We start from the raw sequence: 20799 nt of genomic DNA, 5'->3' as shown, positions 1-20799 counted from the left end.
TGTCATTAGATCTTCTGTCCTGAACTGGTTGGAATTTTCCTCAAGAAGAATCTTTTGTTCTCCTGACTGAAAATGATAAGCTTGGTTCCAATGGTCTGAAATCCCACTAGAGGAAGAGAGTTGAGAGCAAGGGACTCTCAGCATTTATCATTTAGATTTTCACTTCATCCCTGTTTTTAACATGGTACTTCAACCCTTAATTGTTCACAAGGTTGCCCAGTCCAGAAATTTTTATTAGTGGTGGAAAGGAGATATGGGAGTCTTGATTCTTCGGTACTTTCAATCATTCCTCTTGTTTTTAACCCCACCTCTAATCTCACTTCCTAAAGTACTTGGTGTGCCAGATTTTTATGTCTAGGAGTTCTGTTCAAACTGGTTCATTTTTTAATCTTCTCCAGTGCTAGATCTACTAAATCACTCACCATTTTCTTTCTGCTTTGTTCTTGTTTGGTTGCCTTCTTTTATTTTAAACCATTTATATATTTCTGGTCATGGGATTTAGGAAAGGAATGGATGCATGCCAAGTCCTGCATCTTTACTCAGAAGCCCCCTCTTATTGCACTGTTTTCCACATGACTTTGTTCCTATTCTACATATTTAATGGTTATCTACTTCATATTTTGGCAGGTAGGTATACCTTAATTTGGGTGATCATTCCCATATTTTGAAGATTTGTTTTTTCATATATATGTAATTATAAATGGCATGAAACAGCCTATTATGACCTTTTAAAAAGGATGGAATACAATACTAGAATCCTGGTTTCTCTTTTTGTATAGTATGCAACCATCCAGAATTGGCCAAGTTCAAGTTGTAAGATGACAGCGTTGGTGACCTACAGGTAATCTCGTGATGGAGCAGTACTTTTCTTAAAGCTCGTCCTCATTGTACTCACTATGTAGAGACCATGGTACAGTGATAAAATATAGTCAGATAGCCTTATGTTCAAATCCTGTTACTTTGTGATTTTGGGAAAATCACTTTTAGAAGATCTCTGAGACTCAGTTTTACTCCTCTGTAAAATGAGGCTTATTGTATGCAAGATTGAGGATGAAATGAGATACTGAATGTAAAGAGTGTCTAACATAGAATGTAAGTTCTTAAATGTTAGCTTCTGATATATGCTCAACAATACATCTGTCTCAATGAGGAAATGATCCTGTGGAGAGGTTAAAAATAATTATTGTATCACAGATGCTAACCTGAATTCTAAATGAACTTCTTTGTGCCTCTTTAGATCCTTCAAGGCATTTTTCCCACTCCTTGGCAACTTCTCTCAACCACCGGTTCAGCTCTGGGCACTATGGGCAATGTATCATGTCTGCAGTAAAAACCGTATGTATTCAAAACAGTAGTTTTCCAACTGTTTTTCTGTATAAAGGTTAAGATCAAGATAGAGTTTTGAAAATTTGTTCACCTCTACTGAATTTAACTTTTTTAAAAAAGGAAGTTGGAAAATGTTTTTATTAGTTTAAAAAATGTCACAGAATTATAATCTATTTGGGGGTGGATGTCAAGCAGTATAGAAAGTGAAAGTTGGCTCTCACTCCTATTCCCCACAGGCAGGTACTATTAATAATTTGATAATTATAACTATCCTTCCAAATACTTCTCTATACACATACTGTAGTTAGTATATACTATATATAAATAAGGACATTTTTAAACAAAATGGGCTCATTCTGTGCATGCTGCCCTATAGCTGGCTCTTTTCACTCAACAGTTTATCATGAATACTCTGTCTATAGTAATATATACATCTGCCTTTTTGTAATGGTCTGGGGGAGGCTGGAGGGCCAGGAGTCAGGGGTTGTTTCCTAGCCAGATTAAATGCTTTTACATGTTTGGCTGTTGGGAGAATTGGGGACTTACATTCTTTGCTAAGGATTATTGTAAAATTTTTTGCTTTTATTATAAAAGAAATACAGAGTATAATTTTATAGTGAAAAGTTTCAAGAAATAGCTTTTAGAATTAAAATATTAGCCACTAACAAAAGTATAAAATTCCCAAAATAATTTTAACAAACAATGAGAGCTCTGTGCAGTAAACTGAGAAATAATTGAGAAACCTGAAGTAATTATGAGACATACTATATTCCTAGATGGAAAGACTTTAAGAGACACATGTCAAATCTTTTCAGCTTATGAATATGCTGCAATTTAAATGAACGAGTGAGATGAGGGATCTGAAAATTATTCTAAAGTTAACCTGGCAGAATAAACAAGAAAGAACTGACCAAGAAAAATGGTTTCTAGGAGCTTGCCCTAACACTTCTCTTTAAATTATAAATAAGTATTGTGAATGGTGTTGGCGTATAAACAACTACAGGCAGATCTGTCAGAATAGCTCTGAAATGACTTTGGTTTATAGCAACTAGAAGTTAGTTGAGTACTTTCTCTGTGCCAGGCAGTATTGCAAGGTCTTTATGAGTTAACTCAATCTTCACAACAACGAGAAGGGGGTAGCATTATTATTATTATTCATCTATTACAGATGAGCAAACAAGGCACAGAGAACTTAAGTAACTTGCTAAAGTTAAAATAGCAACTGGCAGAGCTCCAGATTACCACTATTAGTTAGACTGCTCAGTATTTCTTCACTATATAGATACAATTATTTAACCAGTCTTCTTTAAATGGATATTGTTTCTAGTCTTTTCTGTTACAAGCACTATTTTATTGAATATTAACATATTTATATACATGAATATGGATTAATGTACAATGAAAAATGATATACAAAGACTATATATCTGTAACTCTATCTATCTATGAATTGAAGATGCACATGTGGGTAATTAAGAGGACAGATGTTAGAACCAGACTGACTACCTGTGCTCTGTTCCCAGTTTCTGCCAGTTACTAACAGTGGGAACTTGAGCAGGTTACTTGACTTCACTGTGCCCCAGTTTCCTTAACTATAAAATGGGGATGAAGATACCTACTTCATAGAGCTGTGAGAATTAAGTGGGTTGGGGTGCCTGGGTGGCTCAGTTGATTGAGCATCTGACTTCAGCTCAGGTCATGATCTTGTGGTCCATGAGTTCGAGACCTGCATTGGGCTCTGTGCTGACAGCTCAGATCCTGGAGCCTGCTCTGGATTCTGTGTTGCCCTCTCTCTCTCTGTGCCTCCCCCACTCATGTCTGTCTGTCTGTCTGTCTCTCTCTCTCTCAAAATAAATAAATAAACATTGAAAAAAATTAAGTGGGTTAATATTCGTTAAGCATTTAAAACATTGCCAGGCTCATAGTATTAGCATTTGTGCATAGCATAGTATTAGTTCATGCATAGTACATATCATTTGTTAAGTGTATCATTTTGCAAGTGTCAGTTAACCTGCATAATATTTAGAATTGCTGAGTCAAAATGTTAGGAACATGGTGATATTGATAGGCATTGCTAAACTGTTTTCTGGTGAGTTGATTATCAGTTTTCATTCCTGTCAGCAATGTATGAAAGCTTGTCATTCTTACACAGACAATGTTTAATTGAACTTTTTGTTTGCCAATTTAAGGTGAAATGATGGTCTTGCTTAACATTTAAGTTACGTTAACTATCTTTTATTGAAGACTCGTTTTCGTTTCCTTGAATTGTCCATTGATATTCTTTATTCACTTTTTGTCTACTCTTTGTTGATCTTTTTAATTTGAAGGAACCCTTGCAAATATTTCTTCTGCAGTTTATTGTCTTGACTTTGTTCATTATGTTTCATCGGCCTTTTGTTACACAGCCTCTGGACTTCAGGTCACAGTTACACTTTCCAAAATTGATGAAAATTCTCAGCTGTTTAAAGATCTTATTCTTCCCCTATACTTTCCTTGTGGGGTGTCTGTCAGAAGTATCTTATACCTTCTCTCACTTTATTCTATCTTATCCTTAAAAAAACAATTTCCATGTCATTAGATCATTATTTCTCCCTGTGTCTAGTTGGCCTTTGGAATGATTAAGAGACTCCTTTTTAGACTACGCAGTTTTGTATTTGCTTCCCTCAGGTGCTCTAGAGGTTTTCCTGGGATTGAAGTAATTTTCATATTAACTTCTCAGCTCAAGGGTTCCCAGAACATTTAGGCAGTATAAATTCAAATCCTATACCAACTCACTACTGTGGTTATGAATTCTTGGGAAGGGTTTCTTCCAACCACACCTGTATACCCACCTAGAGGCCAAATGTTTTCATTGTCTTATCCCTTCTCTCCTATAGTCCTTTGAGGGGTCAGCTTTATGCACTGATACATATTTTATTATATATAGATTGCTTCTAACTTTGTAAGTTGGAACCTAAATTCCTAGATTACTGAAACTGACAGTCCCCTTCTTCCCCGGGATAGCTGCAGATAAAGTTACATGAGCTTAGGTGCTCTCTGCAATCTGTGTCTTCTGGGTCCTGGACAAGTTCTTTACTTTGTACACATGAGTATACATTTAAAATTTTTTGTTATATTTTATCCAGCATCTAGTGTTATCAGGTTATCTAGCTCAGCATAACGCCTGAACTTGAAATGTGTATTACATTTATAATAAAAGAGGTTTCTATCCTTTTAGCTAGGATTAGAGATTTGAGGCATAGAGTTGTCTGGAAATAAACATACTAAAAAATCATTTATAATTGCACTACACAATCCAAGCATTATTTAAGTTTTGACGTGGTTTTTTTTTTAAGTTTTTTTTTATGTTTATTTTTGAGAGAGAGAGAGCATAAGTGTGAGAGGGGCTGAGAGAGGGAGACACAGAATCTGAAGCAGGCTCCAGGCTCCCACCTGTCAGCACAGAGCCCAACGTGCGACTCGAACCCACAAACCGCGAGATCATGATCTGAGCCGAAGTCGGGTGCTTAACCGACTGAGCCACCCAGGTGCCCTTTGACATATTTCTTTTATCTGTTAATTCCTATGTCAAAGGGCTTAAACCTTGGTACCCTTTCTTCAAAAAGGTGAATGTGGTGACTTGGGAATATTTAAAATGCCAGTTTGTCCATCAGTTCTCTTTGATTTTCTTTCAGCCAGCAAATACTGCAGAATGTTAGTTGAAGAAGAAGGATTGCAGTTTTTGTGTGACATCCAGGAGCACAGTGAGGCAGATGCTCAAGCACAGAGGATTGCAACCTCCATTCTAGATGACTTCAGAATGCATTTCATGAATTATCAGAGACCCTCTCTGTGTTGAATGCCCTCCTTAGCCCCTGGGGCTTCAGAGGTGCTGTCTGTTCCTCAGTGTCAACCCTTCTGCCTTGCCAGCAGTTCAGTGTTGAAACAAGTTATCATTGGAGTTTGTAAGTTGGCTGCCTCACTGGGCCTTTATTGTTGATTTTCTGTAGGCCGCAAAAAGGTTGATTTTGAATGATAGCCATAATCCCAAATCAAGTTGGAATCATTCTGGGGACGCTCCTTCAACAGCTTTGCAAAATCAAGCCTTGGACTATGTGGGGAGGCCTGTGAGCTTATGTTGGAACAGCTATGCCAGTTACTTTTCCTAGCCCTGGCCAGCTTCTTAACTCTGGGAGTTTCAGAGAGGAAGGAGAAATGAAAGACCTACAGGGAGACCTTGGTATTTATGTTAAATTTCATGTTTGAAAGAACATCCTGAGTTGTTACTCCTAGTGAGGCTACTAGAAAAGAAGTACATAAAAAGGCTTTGGAAAATACATGCTTATAAATGTGTTGTTTAGAAGGCAGAATCTCAGCTGGAGGGGAGGAAAAAGAGGGGAAATTTTTTTTTTTTTTTTTTTAATACCAAAGTACCTTCCACTTGTGGGGTAGAGGGAAGGAAAAAATATATTTTTTACAATTTTGGGTATTCTGCTTTTGGCCTCTTTTGCTCCAACTTTACACACTAGACTGAACATAACATTCTGTGTAAGTGGATGTGCTGGTGGAAAATAGTAGGACTTGATGACTGTGAGTAGAGGGTTTAGATGATGATTATATGGGCATTGTAAATCTTAATCCCTCAAAGTTTTGATTTAAATGGGATTGTGACCAAAACTGAGAAGAAGAGGAAGGGCCAGAAAAAAGACTTTGCTATAGATTTCAAGAGTGCTCTTACCTAGCATGAAGACAAGAAATATAATGGGCTTTTGAGAACCAGCCTCAACTGCAGTATAAACTATCAGAGGCTTCTGTCTGTGTCCTTTGCAAACCTCTGTGGAACAGAGTATGAATTCCTTCCTTATTATTGACAACCAACGAAATGTGTTTTGCCATTCCTCTGTTTAAGTTTTCCAAAGAACAAAAGTATATTCCTTTTTGATTAGTGGCCTATTTTTATACTAGATGTTTGTGCTTTAGCTGGCCAGACTTTTTTTTTTTTTAATTTATTTTTTATTTTTTGAGAGAGGGAGAGAGAATCCCAAGCAGATTCCTTGCTGTCAGTGCAGAGCCTGACGTGGGGCTTGAACCCACAAACCACAAGATCATGACCCGAGCCCATATCAAAAGCTGGTTGCTCAGCACTCCGAACTGGCCCGATTCTTACTGGAGTTCTGTGTACTGTCTTTTGGAATCAAATGAGGCTTATCCTTACTCTAAATCATATTCAAAATTCTTGCTCACCAGTGAGCAAGATAAGGAGAATTTGTAATCTCTTTCCTTCCACAGTTCTGAAACTGCACTGTATTTTCTCGTATGCACTCTTTTGCATGATTCCAAAAGGCTGTCTTCAGTTCCTGACCTGGGTTCTAGTATTTTAGAACATTCTGTTGCCAGATACTAACTCTTACTGATAGGAGGATGTGGTAAGAACTAGTGCCTGTTGAGGCAGCCCTCTGAACTTTGTTTCATTCATGATAGTCCTTTGATATAGATAAGTTGTATTCTCCCCATTTAACAGATGAGGAAAAGGAGGTTAAGTAACATTGTTACTTTACTGAGTAGTTACAAGGAATGCGTGGCTCCAGCTAATGTGGTTCTTTTCTGATTCTAAGGCCTGGGCTCTGTTACTATTCCTTCCAGGAAATGAGCACAGCCTTGGGCACACTTGTATTTAGCAGCACATCGACAATGTTACTGGTATGTATCCATGCCCTTGGCTTAGTATCTCTAGGCCAGCCCTAAGCTGGGGAAGCTGAGATGAGTTAAAGAATGATCATAAGGCCGCAGCTTAAGATGCAGCCTTCTCTTTTCCTACCTTGGTACAGGAGGAGGGCTATGAGGCTTAGTGTGCATATGTGTTTATCAGCCACCATCATTTCTAAGTGTGTCATCCTCTTGCTCACTTTCCCTCATGCTGTTTCCCTTACCCTTCCTTTCTTTGCCTCAAATGCCTATTGAACGTTCAGGCTTCACTCCAGTGTTGCCTGACCATTTCCTGACCCTCCATTCTCTCCTTCAGACTTAACCTGCTCCCTTCTCAGTGCTCCTGAGAGCACTGTGTACTGCAGCCATCAAAGATTGCCTGCCACCCTATAGTTTACAAAAAGTTTTCACAGTGATGATTTCATCCGGTTCTCACAAGAGCACTGTACAGTAATAATAACTCACATTTATTGAACATGAGGCATAGGCTTTTTTTGTTTTTAACAGTTTCATTTTGCAGCTGAAGAAGCTGAGGCACACAATGAATAACTAGGAGAGCTGGGATCTGCAGTCTGATTGCTGATGCCTGTTCTACCATGACCAGGGTTTCCATATTATCCCTATTGTATGGAGGAAGAAACTGGAGGGTTCTTACAACCTTTTGCTGTCTCTGGTGAGCACCCGATAATTGAGTGGCAGAGGTCAGGCCAGGCCTGAGAGTCAATAATATAAAGACCCAGAGTGGTCTATTTTAATCCTTAGTTTACCATTCAAATAGGGAGAGACAGATATTCTCCAAAGCTAACTTGACCCCAGTGGTCATCTAGCCCCAGGATAAGGAATAACGAAGGTAGCAGTCAGTGGCATGGTCAGTACCTTGGTATCAGACACCATGCCAGTTGTTTTATATCTATCATTGTCCTTGTGGATCTTGCCCTTGATGGCTTGCATCTCCCATACTTAAATGGGAGTCATTTGCCAACAAATCTGGGGGGCCGCTTCTCCCTGAAGGCTGCCATGCCCTCTAGCCGGTCCTGGGTGGGGATGTTCTGAAACAACAATACAGAGTATTAATTTGGGGTGGGGTGGGGGGCACAACAGGGCCAGAGGCCAATAAAGACTTGCTTAAGCTTGTCCAGCCCATGGCAAGGTCAGAGTCCAAGTCTTTTCATTGTTTCTGAACTCTGGTGATGGGCCAGGCAAAGGTGTGGGCCTGACTCCTTGATCACCTGGGGAAGTTAGGCCACCTCTCTAGCATCTGTGACCTGTCACATTAGCCTCTTGCACACTGCTTACATGCTTCCAGGGAGCTGATAGTCTGCAGGAGTCCAATACGAGGCTGATTGGTAGAGAATGATTAAGTTTTACAGTTAGAAATCTGGCTTTGAATCCTGGTGTGTAGCCAGTTTGCACCAGGTTCTACAAGTCCCCAGACCCCTTGTTTAGGAGTATTTTGGATATTTGTTAACCTGGAGATTAGTATTTTTGACTCACCCAGGAGTCAAGGGCTAAATAAGTCAGCCTTAGGTAACCATCCTCCCCCAATCCTCCACAATTGAACACACACAGCCCGCAGGCTATAACCAAGGCCTTGACATTGCAAGGCCATCCTGGTCTCTACAGCAGCCACTGGTACAGAGACAAAAGAAGTGGCTCTTTGCCAGTTACCTCTACCTGTGTGCTTTGTGACTCTCTGTGCACTAAGTGGGGCAGTATGAGCCACCATTAGATGGCTGAGGACACAGTACCAGGGACCAGTGTGGTTTCCCTAGGACCATCCCAAGCTAATTGTGAGAGAGAGTGGCACAGAGTTTAACTCTTCAGGGTGGGAGGAGCCTACTAAATTGGTTATGTATTACACAAGTCTCCCCACTCTGGCCTGCCCTCTGCTTGCAAGTATGTACCAACGGACAGCGGTCACGTACCTGGGCATAGCATATCCCTTCAATGGCCATCCCTGATGCGATGTCCACCTGTGAGAAAGAAGTGGTGCCTGGATCAGCCTGACCTTCTTTCCCCTCTGTCTGCTTGGGGTGCCTGCCCACCTTACTGCCTACACCATTTCCTAGTGTTCATGGATTTCTCCAGCAAAGTATTACTGAGGCTTACTGTATGCTAGTCCATAGGAACAGAGATGAATATGATAAGGAATTCCCTACCTGGAGAGGGAACACCATTTGCAGCAGTGATAAAACAATGTTTGGGACAAAGCGGGGCTGTGAGAACTGGGGAGGATTGCACTTGGCCTGGGGAGCTGAGGAGGGTGTATGGAAGCTGTACATAGCCAGTGTTCCTTCCTTCCCATCTGGCTGCCTCTCCACACCTCCTGTCACTCCTGGTAAGTGAACTTCACAGGCTTTCTGTTGTCCTGAGGAGTAAGGCCCTAGGGTTTGTGGCCGGGCCCCTGGCAGCTTTCTAGTCTCTACTGCCCAGTGCTTACTGTTACTACCACTTATGGGCACCATTCTAAGAGAAATACCATGTGTGTATAAACTCGTTTACTTTTCACAGCAAGGGTTATTATCCCTACTATACAGCTGAGAAATCAGGCATAGAAAGGTGAAGGTCACAACTATATATGGAGAAGCAGGTCTTTGAATCCAGACAGTCTAGCATCAGAATGCCTGTGCCCCTAACTTACGTGCTGTATAGTCTCATTCACCCCTTACTCCCATTCAGTCAAGTTACTTGTTTATACACGTCTATGCTTTTGCTCATACTCTTCCCTTTTTTTTGAACCCTCATCCAACCCAAGGCCCAACCTTACAAAACATTCCCTAACCCAGCAATACCCAGCAGTAGCTGTGTCTGCTTGGTACCCACCCCTGCCTTTTTTTAGTAATCTCTACACCCATCATGGGGCTCAAACTCCTGACCCTAAGATCAAGAGTTGCATACTTTAGTGACTGAGCCAGCCAGGTACCCCTACCTTGTACTAGTGACTGTGTCTGTATCTGTCCTGTTTCCCTACCTTAGGGGAGTGACCATATTTGACTTCTCTCTGTGTCCCAGTTCTCAGCTCAGGTCTAGATTCAGTGTGTAATGGATGAGTTGATGAGTAAGTTGATGTCTGAGGATGGATTAGTAGCATCCAAGGCACCACCCTGAGCCCTATCCTTGAGGCCACCTTACTGACCACCAGCATAAACCCAAGAACATGGACTGGGAGCCACACAGACTTGCATTCTTATTACACTTGTTCTGTGATCCTAGATAAGTCATTTACCCTTTTACTCAAATTACTTTCTCTCCAAGAGAAAGAGATGAGGATAAAATGTAATTCGGAATATCATCTGGCCAAATTTTCCATTTTGTGGGTGGGTAAACTAAGGCACAGAGAGAGGTCAGACTCCATGTTTGTTAGAAAAGTCTGGTTCCTGAGTTGTTTCTAGCTGTGCTCTCAGTCTGCATGAGCCATGAAAGCACTGTTTCCCAGCAATCCCACTGACTTCAGTGGACCCAGAACCTGCTTACATCCATTCCTCTGTCAATGGCTACTTTGCCCAGCCGCACAGCAATGGGTGCCTAGGGAAAAGAAAAGGAAAAAGTCTTAGTTGAGGGGATCAATGCTGATAGTTGAGGGGGAGGGTTGGAATAAAGAGAGGGACCTATCTTCACGGGCGGGGTAAGAGTCATGGACAGGGAGACAGGTCTGGGTCAAGTTCCAGCTGTTCTGTTACATTTTGTTAGTGTTAGAACTTTCTACTTCTCAGTTGATACTCTCTATCTGTAATGAAGGAAGCCTGACTGATCCCTGAGCCTCCCAAGTGTATCTGGGGTTCTTGCCATTTAACCTATCCCCCCAGTGTGTATAACATACGATAGTTTACAAAGTGTTTTCCCACCTACAGACTTGCCTAAAGGTGCCACCCACTCTTCAAGGGTGGTGCCATCTTTGAGGTTCAGGGAGGTGAAGCAGTTGGTCCTGTTTGTCCAGAGTGGTGAAGCTTGGATTTGATTCCCAGTCACCTTTCTCACTGCTGCTCTGTTCCCCTACTCATCTCAGCAAATGCAAGCCTCTACTGCAAGCAGGTTTCACTCCAGCAGGGTGAAAAAAAGGTCAAGATTAGGAACTTGGGCTTTGGGGTCTGACAGGCCTGAGTTGAAATCCCAAGGGGCAGTTTACACAGCCACTGGAAGCAGGTGTATCAGAGCAGCAACCTGCGGTTCACTGGTCTTGCTTCCGATTAACTCGTGCCACCACAGGCCTGGCAGTCCATCCCCGGCCTCACTTTAGGCAAAAAATGTATTTATTCCCTATATTGCTCATATAAATTATTTGAAGTTTTTGTAAGTACAACTTTATCAGAAAAAGATTTGTAAAGTCTGTTAACATAGAGGCCATAAGTGAAAAGGCTAGCTACATAAACACAAATGACTTCATATTGGGGGAAAATACCATGAATAAAAGGCAAAAATGAAAAACTGGGAAGATGTATTTGTGATGTTTCTGACAGGCAAATGTCCTTGATTTACAAAGAGCTGGTATAATTTTTTTACGAATATTCACAAGGGTATGAAAAGGTAGTTCACAGAAAAGGAAATATGACCACAAGGGTTATTCGGTTATACTGTTAAAGAAATGCAGCTTAAAAATCTGAGGTGCCCCCTTTCCCCTAAACTAGGTAAGTAGTAAGATGTTGGTGATGCCCACTGTTTGCTGAGATTCAGGAAATAGGTATTTGCATACATTATTGATGGAGTGAATTGGTACCATGCTTCTAAGGGCAAGATGTTAGGTGGATGCACATACCCTTTGATGTTTTAATTCCATGTAGGAATCCACCTTACAGATGCACTTCTAGAAGTACACAAAGATGTTCAGTTATGCACTCCAGCCATTTTGGTAACAAAAAGCAACATAAAATGTTCATCATTAGAGTACTAGTTGAGTAATGATGGCACATCTGTACCATGAATGAAAAAGCGTGCAGTTGTTTTAAAAGAATGAGGTTGATAAGTATATGCTGAAATGGGAAACTCCAAAATATTGGGTAAAAAAAACAAGGGCTATACTAGTATGTACATTCTTATCTCATTTGTGTAAAAGTTGTTGGCATGACGTGCCTTTGATCTCTCCAGAGGGTCAGGAGAATGGACAACTTCACTTTTTGTTTTATACATTTCCATATTGTTTGAATTCTTTACTATTCATATTTTAATTTCATGTTTTTTATATGTCTGTTAGAACTGTATTAGCCTCTGCAAGTGTGCTCCTTGTCTCCCAAACCGTCCTAAAAGGAATTCAGAGTTCTTTAGATATGTGAGTGTATGTGCATAATATGTATTCCTATATATACAATGAAAATTTTTGGAAGAGTATGTAAATTGTTAACAGTGATCATCTCTGGGGAGGGCTTGGGGAATCTAGAGCTGTTTGGGTGACCACCTATCCCGGTTTGCCGGTGACTGAAGGATTATCAAGACATGGGACTTTCACTTTTAACTGAGACAGCCCTACGGAGACAAGGTCAGCTGGGTCACCCTACTTGTGACTTTTTACTTTATGCCCTTATTCTTCTGTTTGATTTGCTTGTCATGAATATGCATTATTATTTAGGTAACTACCTAATAAACTGATTTCTCACCAAAGAAAAGTAAAAACTGTATAGATATGATGTGTGTTGTGTGTGTGTTGAAAATGTAATTTTTTCCCTGAGTGTATGGATACCATTTGACTCCCTAGTCTTGGTGGTTTATCCACTAGAGAGCAGCAGTCTACCACACCATTCTTACTCTCATCCTATTTGGGAACCTTCTCATTCTGGGCACCCAATAACTCGCCTAGAAGTTGAAGATTGGGATTAGTGAATGTACAACTAATTTTTGGTAAGTTGGTGCCTTGGTATACAAAGCTATTTTTCAGTAATGAAATATAAGTAATTAGTAGGAGGCCATTGTTTCAGTATAGTCAAAAATCTGAAATCTGAATCCTCTTGAGATGAAGCTCAAAGACCCAATTATTCAGTTTATGCAAAAAGACAACCCTACAGTCCACAAGTCTTGCTAGTGCAGTGAGCCACGCACTACCTTGAGTTTTTTTGTGTTAGTTCAGACTTTTGCTCAAGTGTAATAGAAACCTGGTAGCATTAGAATGGCCCAAGTAACATCATCAGGCTCCATTTGTATGTGATGAAGAAAAGAAAAAGAAATAAAGACAAAACAAATGCTTTCTTTTAAACCAACTCACTATTAATTTTTAAAGTTACAGTCCTTGCCCTCAAAGAACACCTGAAAGTTATGAGGGAGGATTATTTAAATTTAAGAGAGACAAAGTATTTTTTCCAAAATACTTATTTTCGTGGTTAATTCAAATACTTTTTTCTGTTAATATTAAAATGATAATATATGGTTAACAGTTTTATAAGCTTATCTGTTTTATAAATGTAAATTTTTTGTGTTGGAAATGCATTAAGTATTTAAGTTTTAAAAATTTTGTATGTATTCTGCACTCTTAAGAATACCAGTTTTTATATTGTATTTTGTAGTATACAAAATAAAAGCCCAAATGCCAGTATTGTCTTTTTTTCTGGTATTGCAGTCACTTTTTGTGACCTTAATGAGCAAGTCACTTAACCTTTCTGGGTCTGTTGTATTACAAATACAACATGGATAATCAACTCGGCTGGATTGTACTAGTGATTGAGAAACTCTTAAAATACCTGGGATTGTGTCTGATGGATAGGAAGCGCTCCATATGGGCTAAGTCATTATAAAACCTAGCTCCATTTCAAGCTGCTTTCATACGGAAACTTGGGACCTTCCTCCAAGTCCCAGCAGTGAGAAGTGAGAAGCCAGCAGTGAGAGGCTCTCCAGTCCTTGGAGACCCCATCAGCCAGATTCTGGCTGCCCTGCTAAAGGCTTTGGGCCTGGAAGCAGGTAGGATTACACCTAGCTGGGGTCTTAACACATGTCCTACATGATACATGGGAATTTCTCTGTGCAGTATGTTGGGAAAGATAAGCTTGTAGTTCTTTATCTGCTTTAGAATCTTGCTTTATAGTTTTGGGGACATTTTATTGCAGTACTGTCTGATCTAGTAGCCACTAACCACATGTAGCTATTAACATTTGACATGGCGGAAGTGTAACTGAGAAACTAAATTTTTAATTAAAGTCCAGTTAAGTGGATCTTGTTTGTGTGTCCTCATGGGACGCACCCCCTCGCCTCCCCACAGGTGTACACATACACACCCCCTCCCGTGGCACAGGCTCTCCTGTGCTAGGCTGCTGCCTCACCTGGGGCAGGATCTCCTGGGCCAGCGCTCTTGCCCGGTGGTAGGCAGCATTGCCCTCCTCATTCTGGGGAACAGTGTGGTTCACCAACCCCAGGGCTTGAGCCTGTGCACCACTCAGTCTTCGGCCTGTGAAGATGAGCTCCTTTGCCAGGGCCACCCCTAGACATCGAGGCAGCCTCTGAGTCCCTCCTGCCAGGATGGAGTACGGGTGGTAAATCGACATAGGAAGTGGGAACCCAGAGAAGCCCAGTCTGGGAGTCAGCCAAGACTTCTCAGAGGAACAGATTCTGAGTTAGGATGGAAGGGCAGAGCCCAGAACATAAGGCAAAGGATGGAAGCAGGGGAGTAGCTTGGATAGAGTGGGAATGGGTAAGTAGAGAAGGATGGGTGCTGTGGGTACAGTTACCTGCTCCTGGGAGGAGCCCTCGGGTGGTCTCAATCAGCCCCATGACAGCCGAGGAAGCTGCTTAAACAGAACAGAGTGAAGCACCCATGCTGTCCTGCAGTGCCAATCCCCAGAGAGAAGAGTCCTCTGCCCCTAGGCTCACCCCTCCAGCCAACCACTTCTGTCATGGGCTGGCCGCAGCAGACCTCCCCAGACTGCCTTGGCAAGAGCCCTAACATAGAAGTCAGGAGGCCTAGGCCCTCATCCTGCCTCCTCCGGTGGTGGAGGTATGCATCCAAGCAAATCTCACCCTTTCTGAGCCTCATTCATAGGTGGAAAAAATATGGTTACTCTTCTGCCATTGTCAGAGAGCTGCTAAGGATCAAACGAGGTACTGGTGCTTGTAACAAGGAAGGGGTTCTTGGGAGGTACCCAGTGCCTATTTGTGGGTTAATGGATTCTCTGTCTCATGGACCCTTAGCTCTGGCCTGGCCTATAGTATCATGACTCATGCTCATACCACAGTTATTCCTCCCAGCTTTTCATCAGCCTGAAAATTCCCATGTTTCAGTCCACTTCTTTTGAGTTCTACTTCCTCTAAGGAGCTCCCTTGTGTGTCTCACTCCACAGGCTTCTCCTGAATTCCCTCACAGACCATCTGAACCATGCAGTCTGGCAGCAGGGAATGGCCAATACTCCTGCCTATGAGGGGTTTTATGGTCACTCTCTGCCATCTACCCAAACCCTGCAAGTTAGTTGCCCTAAACATGGGCACATGAGAAACAGAGTTGGAGCTATGATCTGACTTGGTAATTTGATACCTTCTCTTTGATATGCATCATGTAGATGCTACCTCTGTGCCTGGAGTTACACATTTCTAAATGTTCTACCTGGAGTGGCAGGAAAAAGCAGTGAAAAGGAAGAGCGTAGCACCAGATAGCACTCAGACTTTCTGCCGCCAAGAAGGGCACACTAACCAGCAAGTCTGTAAGGTTAAAGGCAATCATCTTTTTCATCCCCTCCCTCCACTCTTCAAACTCAACCGCTCTGAACAAGTATTGCAACCCTTGCCTGGTACCAGTGAACCAGAAGGCAGTGTTTTTGCCCAGGCATGTTTGTGATTAACTGGGCTGGTGACAAACTGCCCCCATGGTTCTTTGTGCAAAACATGACAAATAAGTGTGGCTTGCATAGAACCAGAAAGTTGAACAATTAATCTTTTCCTCAGTCTCCCCTCCCTGCCTTTTTGTTGATTGTCCTCTCACCAACTGCTGTGGGGTTGGTAGAAGCATTCCTGAGGTGAAAGAGGCTGGTTCTGAAGAGTAAAAGGTACTACAGCAGTCGGTGGCTGGGCCAGGAGGGAAACCAGCTTCCCCCCAAACTTGCCCTGTATCCCTCACGTTACATTTAGTTTTGCTGTTGATTGGAAAGCTCAGAGCAGTGGCTAACTGCAGAATCTCCAGACTTACCCTGCTTTACTTCTTCCCTTCTCACCCTGTCCCACCTCTTCTTCTGCCCAGTACCTGCTACTCGGAGATCACAGGCCAGGGCAAGTTCCAGGCCTCCACCCAAGGCAAACCCGTCCATAGCCGCAATAGTGGGTGCCGGGAAGGCTGCTGTGGAGATGAAGAAGGGCTCAGCCTGAGAGGCCCTAGCAGGGCAAAAACAGGGACTCAAGGTTGGAAAGGGGCTAGCTGGTTGGGACAGAGGGCCTCATGGGTCCCAGGTTTGGAACCTTACCTGGTACCTCAGCCAGGTTATCTTAGAAGTTGGTTTTTCTACTGGGGAAAGTTGGGAAATTAGCTGGGCTACTGGGGTGGGGAGATGGGCTGAATGATCGGTGCTCAGGCCCACTCTCCTGCTGGCCTCCCCAGACCAGCCTTTCTGCACTTCCTCCAAGTTCTGTGTGCCAAGCCCCATGCTGGGTGCTGAAAACATAGAATTGAATAGATACGGGGAAGGCAGATCAGTAAACAGGCAATGATGACCCATGGTAATCAGTGCTCTGATAAAGAAATCTTGGAGAACCAGTCAGGGAAGGCTTCCTGGTGGTTTTAAAGAATGAGTAAAAAGTTCAGGTGGCCAAGGAGGGATATTCCAGGCAAAAAGAGCAGTAATTATCAAAGCCTGGAGGCCTGCAGCCTGAAATCTGACTCCACTGGAATAGCTGGGCTTGAACCCTGAGGGTAGAGAGGTGGGGAGGTCAGAACTAGCAGGACACAAAGGCTGAGCACCAGAGCTCCCTCCGGGAGAAATGCCCTCTGAACTCTCTTGTCCCTTTCCACCTTGTAGAATTCTCTGTGCCCTTCCTCCTGGGAGAGTCATCTGTCTTCACAAAGCTCACAACAGAAACTGTCCTCTCTTTACAGTGGAGGATGGTAGGTGTGGTGGGGCTGGGATCAGCAGGGCCCCTGAACGCCCTCCTCCAACCCACTCCAAGACCCTCACCAATCTCATTCATCAGGCCTCGGAGCCGCTGGACAAAGATCCCCACTTCCGCCTCACTCATCTGCTCCCGCTCCTTCAGGTCTGCACCTGCAGATAGTGAGGGGGTGGTGACAGCCCTTGGGAAATGACCTATTACTGAATCCCAGGTTGTTAAAGGACCCAGCAAAGGTGACTTGAGAGGCAGAGAGGAAGGCGAAATCTCAGAGAGGAAGGCATGGGCCAGGAAGCCAGGGAGGAAAGGGGGGGGCGGGTGGTGTGTCAAAAAAGGACAGGTGCAACAACAAAAAGGTCAGTTGGACTTCATTAGAATTAAAAACTTTTGTGCATCGAAGGACACTATCAAGAGAGTGAAAAGACACCCCATGGAATGAAGAATATACTAGCAAATTATATATCTGATAAGGTATTAATATCTAGGATACCTAAGGAACTCTTAGAACTCACCAACCAAAACCACAAAGGACAAAGGGCTCAAATAGACATTTCTTCAAAGAAGATATATACAGATGGGCAATAAACGCAAGCAAGAAAAGATGTTCAACATCATTAGTCATTAGAGAAATGCAAATTGAATCCACAATGAGAAACCAACTTCACACCGTTTAGGATGGTTATTATAAAAAAACCACAGAAATAGAAAGTAAGTGTTGGCATGGATGTGGAGAACGCTGGTGCATTGCTGGTGGGAATGTGAAATGATGCAGCTGCTCTGGAAAACATGTGGGCAGTTCCTCAAAAAGTTATTCGTAGAATTACTATATGACCCAGCAGTTTCACTCTTAAAAGATTTAAAAGCAAAGACTCAAACAGAGACTTGCATACCAATTTTCATAGCAGCACTATTCACAATAGCCAAAAGGTGTAAACAACCCAGGGCACATCAAGATAGATAAAACGTAGTATAAATACAATGGAATATGATTCAGCCATAAAAAGGAATGAAGTTCTGACATATTCTGACATGTTCACTATGGGTGAACCTTGAGGATATTATGCTAAGTAAAAAAAGCCAGATACAAAAGAACAAATGTATGATTCCACTTCTATGAGGTATCTAGAATAGGCAAATTCATAGAGATAGAAAGTACAACAGAGATTATCAGGGGCTGGTGGGGGGAGGAGGAATGGAGAGGGATTGCTTAATAGGTACAGAATTTGGGATGATAAAAGATTTCTGGAATTGGACAGCGGTGATAGTTGCATGGCCATGTGAATGCACTCAGTGCCACTTTATTTTATACTTAAAAATGGTTAAAATGTAAACTCTGTGTAATTTATTTATTTACCACAATTTAAAATATATATGATAATATTTAAAATGTATTATTTCTTGGGGTGTCTGGGTGGCTCAGTCAGTTGGGCATCTGACTTCCATTCAGGTCATGATCTCACGGTTCGTAGGTTCAAGCCCTACATCAGGCTCCACGGTGGTAGTATGGAGCCTGCTTGGGATTCTCTCTCTTTCTCTCACTGCTCCTCCCCCCCCCCCCCATGCTTTCTCTCTCTCCCGCTCTCTCAAAATAGATAAATAAACAAATTTAAACATCAAAAATGTATTATTTCTTCCCAGTTTTATTGAGAAATAATTGACATATTGATTTTTTAAGGTTTATTTATTTTGAGAGAGTGCATTAGAGCGGGGGAGGGGAGAGAGAGAGAGAGAGAGAGAGAGAGAGAGAGAGAGAGAGAATCCCAAGCAGGCTCTGTGCTGTCAGCCCAGAGCCCGATGTGGGGCTCAATCCCACAACCCTGAGATCATAACCCAAGCCAAAATCAAGAGTCGGACGCTTAACCGACTGAGCCACGCAGGTGCCCCAACATATTACTTTTTGATAGGAGGGGTCAGTGTGGTCCAAGGAGACTACAAAGTCAAGATGAGAGAACTGACAAGCAAGTGCAGGATACAGTGGGATGGAGTTGGGAAGGACTTTGGTAAGAGTAGTACCATGGCAGAGTCATCAAAGGCCAGATGGCAGGGGGCTGAGGTGGGAGTAGGGAGTGAATATATTCTCTTCACATCTGAAACTATGGGAATTCAGAGCTGACAGCCCTTGCATGTCTTTGATTAGTCCCAGCCCCTCAAAGACAGATGGAGAAACTGAGGCCAAAGAGGGGTAGGGACTATCCCAGGATTCCAGAACAAGTCAGAGACAGACCCAGACCTCCTGCAGCCATCCCCCCAAGCCCTCCACTTCCCTGTGCTTAGGTGGGATAGTGGGGCTACTGGGACCTTCATAGAGAAGGTCAGACAGGCATAGAGCTGAAGGAGGAAGCCAGGGTAGAGTGAGGCCCTCATCCAGGGCAGCTGCGTCAGGCAGACCCCTCTGCATACTTGTCGTGCCAGGGGAGACCCCAAACTGGGCACTGTGATCCCGACAGCTCAGACCTAGAGACTGAGCCATATCACCTTGAAATTCCATGTTCTTCCCATCCTACCCATCCATGGCCTCTTCTCACCTCCTCAGTGACTCCTGCTATCCCTTCCCCAATCACCCCAGAGTGGGTTCTTAGCTCAGCTCAGTGCATCTCTCACTCACTTGCTTCTTGTTGTGGGCATGTGAGTCTGTTTTGTGTCTTTGAAACAGAAGTTGGTGATGCTTGCCCTACTGTGAGGACCAAATTGTCCAGGGGCAGTGGAGAGTTTTGGCAACAGGAACTGAGATCTTGTGGGTGGGCAAAGGGGCACAGAGTACCTTCTTGGCCACAGACCTTGTCAATGTCACAGCACTTAGTTTCCTCAGTGAAGCGTCAGAACAGAGCATGGTGTAGCAGAAAGAATAAGGATTTGAGGGTCAGAGGGGCCAAGTTAAAATTGAATTCTATTCTACCTCTTACTAGCTGTGTAACACTAGGCAAGGCATTTTACCTCTGAGTATTTGAGTTCACATCTATAAAATGGGAACAATAAGTCCTATGCTAGAGCTGACCTATGCCCCCAACCCCCTATAGGCTGGTGGGAACCCTGCTGAGCCCTGGGGTAGAGGCAAGGGAGGAAACCCACCTGCACAGAATACACCCTTCACTCCACTTCTGAATAGCAGAACGCGTACTTGCTGGTCCTCCCGCAGCCGGGCCAGAGCTTCCAGAAGCTGCAGAGGAGATCTTTTCAGGTATCTCCCAGCCCAGCCCTAGCCCAGCCCCCACCCACCCTGGTGCTGCCCTTTCTCACCTCACTGACCAAGACATTCCCCAGGGCATTACGGGCACTTGGTCTGTTCATCAGGATCTCCGTGATTCCTGCAGGTGACAGGGCAGCCTTGGGTAAGCCAGCTGGCCTGCTCACTCCTGGGCTGGGGCCTGGAGGCAGCCGCCTGGATTCTTGGTGGCCTCCACCCTTGATGAGCAGTGTGACTTAGAGTGAGTCACAGACACCCAGGCTTCAGTTTCCCTGACCATAACACGGAGAGAATAACCCCTTGCTCTTTCTCCCTCACAGAAGTGAAAGGGCTTGTAACCCCCATGGAGCAACCCGGAGAGACGGACAACAATGACCACTGCATTGGTTCCTACCTGCTTCTGCTGTTATTATACACGCAAACACACGGGCAAGTCAGGAGGGCTTTCACATGCTCATCTGCCCCTTCTCCACCTTCCACACCACCTGTGTGCTTGCCTCCTGTATACCCAGAACTGCTCTGCATATCTGACTAGCCCAGAACTCTCCCCGGAGCTCTAAGCCTAAATACACAGTTGCCCACTTGATGTCTTGGCCAACCGG

The 20799-nt window shown here is 43.2% G+C and overlaps 2 protein-coding genes across 8 annotated transcripts in view; one reads left to right on the top strand and one right to left on the bottom strand.

Annotated features, from left to right (window-relative positions):
- The window catches only part of ZYG11A (zyg-11 family member A, cell cycle regulator), a 74332-nt gene extending 69168 nt beyond the window's left edge, over positions 1-5164 (top strand). The window contains exons 12-14 of the mRNA XM_047083795.1: positions 780-841; positions 1238-1335; positions 5001-5164. Of these exons, the coding sequence (XP_046939751.1) occupies positions 780-841; positions 1238-1335; positions 5001-5164 (324 nt within the window). The remainder of the gene's footprint in view (positions 1-779; positions 842-1237; positions 1336-5000) is intronic.
- ECHDC2 (enoyl-CoA hydratase domain containing 2) overlaps positions 1-20799 on the bottom strand; it is a 33046-nt gene that overhangs the window by 6953 nt on the left and 5294 nt on the right. Inside the window, exons 2-11 of one of the 7 annotated variants that reach the window (XM_047083799.1) lie at positions 20251-20318; positions 20083-20170; positions 17082-17168; positions 16103-16249; positions 14655-14711; positions 14250-14437; positions 10486-10536; positions 8937-8984; positions 8308-8350; positions 7976-8060 (exon numbers count right to left, since the gene is read on the bottom strand). In XM_047083799.1, coding sequence (XP_046939755.1) covers positions 8059-8060; positions 8308-8350; positions 8937-8984; positions 10486-10536; positions 14250-14437; positions 14655-14711; positions 16103-16249; positions 17082-17168; positions 20083-20170; positions 20251-20318 — 779 coding nt within the window. In that variant the 3' untranslated portion in view covers positions 7976-8058. Of the gene's footprint in view, positions 1-7457; positions 8061-8307; positions 8351-8936; positions 8985-10485; positions 10537-14249; positions 14438-14654; positions 14715-16102; positions 16250-17081; positions 17169-20082; positions 20171-20250; positions 20319-20799 lie in introns of those variants that run through there. The other 6 variants (XR_006962761.1, XM_047083797.1, XM_047083796.1 and 3 more) reach the window with 6 other exon arrangements.

The sequence above is a fragment of the Lynx rufus genome, unplaced genomic scaffold (genome assembly GCF_022079265.1).
Source record: "Lynx rufus isolate CCGP_SWC_20201006 ecotype Redwood Valley unplaced genomic scaffold, mLynRuf1.p SCAF_2, whole genome shotgun sequence".
Lineage (NCBI taxonomy): Eukaryota > Metazoa > Chordata > Mammalia > Carnivora > Felidae > Lynx > Lynx rufus.
This window is presented reverse-complemented; position numbering and strand designations above follow the sequence as displayed.